This window comes from Dinoponera quadriceps, unplaced genomic scaffold (genome assembly GCF_001313825.1).
Source record: "Dinoponera quadriceps isolate SergipeBrazil2010 unplaced genomic scaffold, ASM131382v1 scaffold153, whole genome shotgun sequence".
Lineage (NCBI taxonomy): Eukaryota > Metazoa > Arthropoda > Insecta > Hymenoptera > Formicidae > Dinoponera > Dinoponera quadriceps.
In genome coordinates this window covers 309,641-313,700 of record NW_014554275.1, presented here as the reverse complement: position 1 = coordinate 313,700, position 4,060 = coordinate 309,641, and the positions used below count along the sequence as shown (strand labels likewise).

The 4,060-nt window shown below is 38.9% G+C and overlaps 1 protein-coding gene across 1 annotated transcript; it reads left to right on the top strand.

Moving 5' to 3' along the window:
• Nucleotides 1-138: 138 nt before the first annotated feature.
• Nucleotides 139-2,688, top strand: LOC106741964 (short-chain specific acyl-CoA dehydrogenase, mitochondrial). The gene is made up of 5 exons (XM_014614462.1): nucleotides 139-383; nucleotides 490-589; nucleotides 817-1,484; nucleotides 1,670-1,893; nucleotides 2,239-2,688. The coding sequence occupies exons 1-5, from the start codon at nucleotides 356-358 to the stop codon at nucleotides 2,449-2,451; spliced, it is 1,233 nt and encodes a 410-aa protein (XP_014469948.1). The 5' UTR covers nucleotides 139-355; the 3' UTR covers nucleotides 2,452-2,688.
• The last annotated feature ends 1,372 nt before the right edge of the window (nucleotides 2,689-4,060 follow it).

Here is a 4,060-nt window from a genome sequence, read left to right as displayed (position 1 = left end):
ATCACTTCCACTTACAGGCTTGTTCCCTCTATTCTTATATCTCTATGTATATATGCCTATGGAAGCACATTGAAGAAAACCGTCCGATTGGCTAGCTAAATCACGTGATTCGGCGCCATCTGTGGATGAATTATCAGGTCTGTTCGTTTTCGCTGCACCTCCGAACTAGTGCAATAAGTTGAAAAAACATATACTTGTCTCGCTTCAACTTTTGCACTAGTTTAGCGGTTCAGCAAAAACGAACAGACCTTATATCTATGTGTTAATGTAGTTGGCCCCTAATTGTTAACTAGGACAGTTATTTTAATGATGTTGTATTATTAATATCATAAATTGAACACCAATTAACAAAAAAATGGCAATGCAGTACTTCAGATTATTTGGTGAGTATTAATTATTTTTCTCTTTGATGTTATTGTGAATACAATAATGAATTATGAAATTATTCCAAATACCTGTAATAATTGTAAATTATTATTGTTTTATCAGTAAATCCTCGCATTGTGTCCAAAGGATACAATGTTAAAAGAAATATCGCTTCCCTTTCCATGCTACCAGAAACACATCAAATGCTACACAAAACATGCAGGTAATACTTTTTTTATTTCAGCTTTATCACCTAGACAAAAAACTTATCTGTACAACTTGTGCATTCATCAAATCAAGTTGATATAAATAATGATTTTGCATGAGTTGCATTATTAAACAATTCATAAGACACAAATAGGTAGCTTTCGTAAAGATAAACAATAATTAATCTTATAGATAAGTTTATCGCAACTACAATCGTTGTACCGAATTAACTTATAATTATAGAGATTTTGCCGAAGGAGAATTGAAGCCTATTGCAGCTGAAATTGATAAAAAACACCTGTATCCAAAGGAACAAGTCAAGAAGATGGGTGAACTAGGTCTCATGAGTCTGTGCATACCTGAAGCATTAGGTGGCACAGGACTGGATACTCTAGCTTATGCTATTGCCATGGAAGAGATATCCAGAGGTTGTGCAACTGCTGGAGTTATAATGAGTGCGCACAACTCACTTTACTTGGGACCGGTGGACAAATTTGGTAACAGCAAGCAAAAAGAAAAATACATTTCACCCTTCGTGAGCGGTGAAAAGGTCGGTTGCTTTGCTCTCAGCGAGCCAGGCAATGGATCTGACGCGGGAGCCGCATCTACCATGGCAAAAGCAAATGGTGACACTTTTGTAATTAACGGTACCAAGTCGTGGATTACAAACGCGTTCGAAGCTGGAGCGATAGTCCTCTTCGCGACGACTGACAAATCTAAGAAGCATAAAGGTATAAGCGCCTTTATAGTGAACAGTCCAACAACAGGTCTGGCCTTGGGCAAAAAGGAGGATAAACTGGGCATACGAGGCAGCAGCACTTGTTCCTTGATATTTGAGGATTGTGAAGTGTCGAGAGATAACATCTTGGGTGAACCAGGAATGGGATTTAACATTGCAATGATGACTCTAGGTTCGCAATAACAATGCAACTGTTAACCGTCAATATCATAATAATCATTTTGTATATAACCTGTATACTTCCTAGATAGGCAAATAACATCATAAGACGGTGTATTGATGACATAGATGTCATATTGTCTTCAATATGCTGTCAATATACTATCGTCCGGTGTCACTTGGCTATCTGGTTTGCAGACAGTGGCAGAATAGGTATCGCCGGGCAAGCTTTGGGCATAGCACAGGCGTCTCTGGACTGCGCGATGGAGTACGCATCTAAACGTCAAGCCTTTGGCTTACCTATCATCAAGCTGGACATGATTAAACAAAAGATCGCCGACATGGCTCTGAGGCTGGAGAGCTCGAGGCTCTTAACGTGGAGGGCGGCTCAACTAAAGGACACCGATAAATCGTATACGAAGGTGCGTTTGAAAAAATAAGATTATGATAATTAATCATTATTTCCCGTCATGTATCAGAATATATATATATATATATATATATATATATATATATCTCATTTATATTTATCTTACACACACACACGCGCGCGCGCGCACATGCATACACACACACAAGTGCACATGCTTAGTTTATCTCAATAGACTACGACCACGACGTTTATTTATTTTATCGCGGATAAGATAAGTCGTCAAGCTCGCATACTCGCCGAGAATGTAACTACTGTGTACCAGAATAAAATGAAACCGATGCTTCCTAAGGGAACAGTCGAACGAGTGGATGAAGTTTTACTTTGTATTCTTCAGGAAGCCGCAATGGCCAAGCTGTCAGCGTCGGAAACCGCCACGTTCTGCGCTCATCAGTGCATACAGATTCTGGGAGGAATGGGATACGTGTCGGACATGCCGGCAGAACGTCACTACAGAGACGCACGGATTACAGAGATTTACGAGGGTACGTCGGAGATACAGAGGCTCGTAATCGCTGGAAATCTTATCAAAGAATACGGCCTCAATTGAGGTGGCACAACTCGTGTAAGATAATCATTGGTATCTGCTTTCATTTTTTAGTGTCCCAGTAAAATATATTTTTACGTATATGCATCGTTTATCTAGTTAATATTATCTACTATTGATTGTGAAATATATATATATTTTTTTTTAATATATCGTGTGTATATATATACAAAGATATATTTTTATATATCTTCATATCTTTATACTAGAGAGAAGTCAAAATAAATCTCATACATGCTATGGCTCTTTCAGTTTTATTAACTCTTGACTATACGTGACTAATCGAGAGACATACACATACGCGCGCACACACATACACGTACGTATATACGTATGTATGCAAAAAGAAAGAGGAACGCATATACACGTGCATATATACATATATACACATACACAACAGTATTTCACTATTAGCCCTTTGGCAGCGATTTATATATATATATATATATATATCGAAACTTGCCTCTCTCTCTCTCTCTCTCTCTCTCTCTCTCTCTCTCTCTCTTTCTCTCTCCCTTTCTTTCCGTCCTTTTTATCTACTTGTGATTCTTCCTTTACTTTCTTCTCGCATCGTATCGGAGGAACAGCTAGAGCTTATCTATTTAACTATCAATCGTACAGTATATATCAAGTATATAGTGTATAACAAGTATATAGTGATCCCACGCATAGTGTAACTCATATCTAAAGCGAAACGGTCTGCGGCGTGGAATAGAAGTGGTCTCGTTAAAAGTTACATTCGTCCCAACGCGACATGTACCATCTTTGATCGGACCTTCCGGATCGAGAAAAATAGGGAATAAATATCGTGCACTGTCCAGCTCTCCCTTTCGTCCTCCCTCGTGTGTGTCCAATACATCGAGTACAAATACTATTTGTACGCATTCGCGTGACTAATCACTGTCGCGGTGAATCGAAGATAAAACTACCTTAGACTACCTTCCAACGTAACATAGACAATATACGTTCTCTTTGTGCAGATGACAGAATTAAATTATACACTTTATTGTTGTTTTTCTCAATCGTTAAGTATATACTTCGAGATTCTATATATGTATATACGTGTGTGTGTATGTCGCTATGTGTGAGAACGCTGCTGCGATCGCATATTATCCAACTCATTAAAAGACGTTGTCCCAGTTGCGCGGCTGGGACTACATTCGGCAGTAAATGATTATTTTTCAAAATACATTCCGAGAGAGATAATTCGCATGCACAGCAGTTCTGTGTTAGTTTGACGGAACAGGCCCGCTATGTAAACATTTGTCTTGTAGCGATACGCGGTCTGCGATGTAACGCGACAAGAGAGAGAGAGAGAGAGAGAGAGACTGTTAATACGAGGATAATTGCGATCCGTTCGAAGAGCAGCGTTCCGGAATACTTCCTCGGTTGTACTCAGAGATCCAGTGGAATGCAAAGAAACATTACATACATGCCGTTTGAATTTAAATTTCATTGTATACCTTATTTTTATATACAATAACGCACCCTTTTGCCGTTCACCCGCTATTACAAATATTGAAATAGCCTAAACTCTGCTTCTACTATGTGTGTATATGTATATCGGTGTGAGCACTTTACATAGAATACATCGCCTTCCCCCCATCCCCCC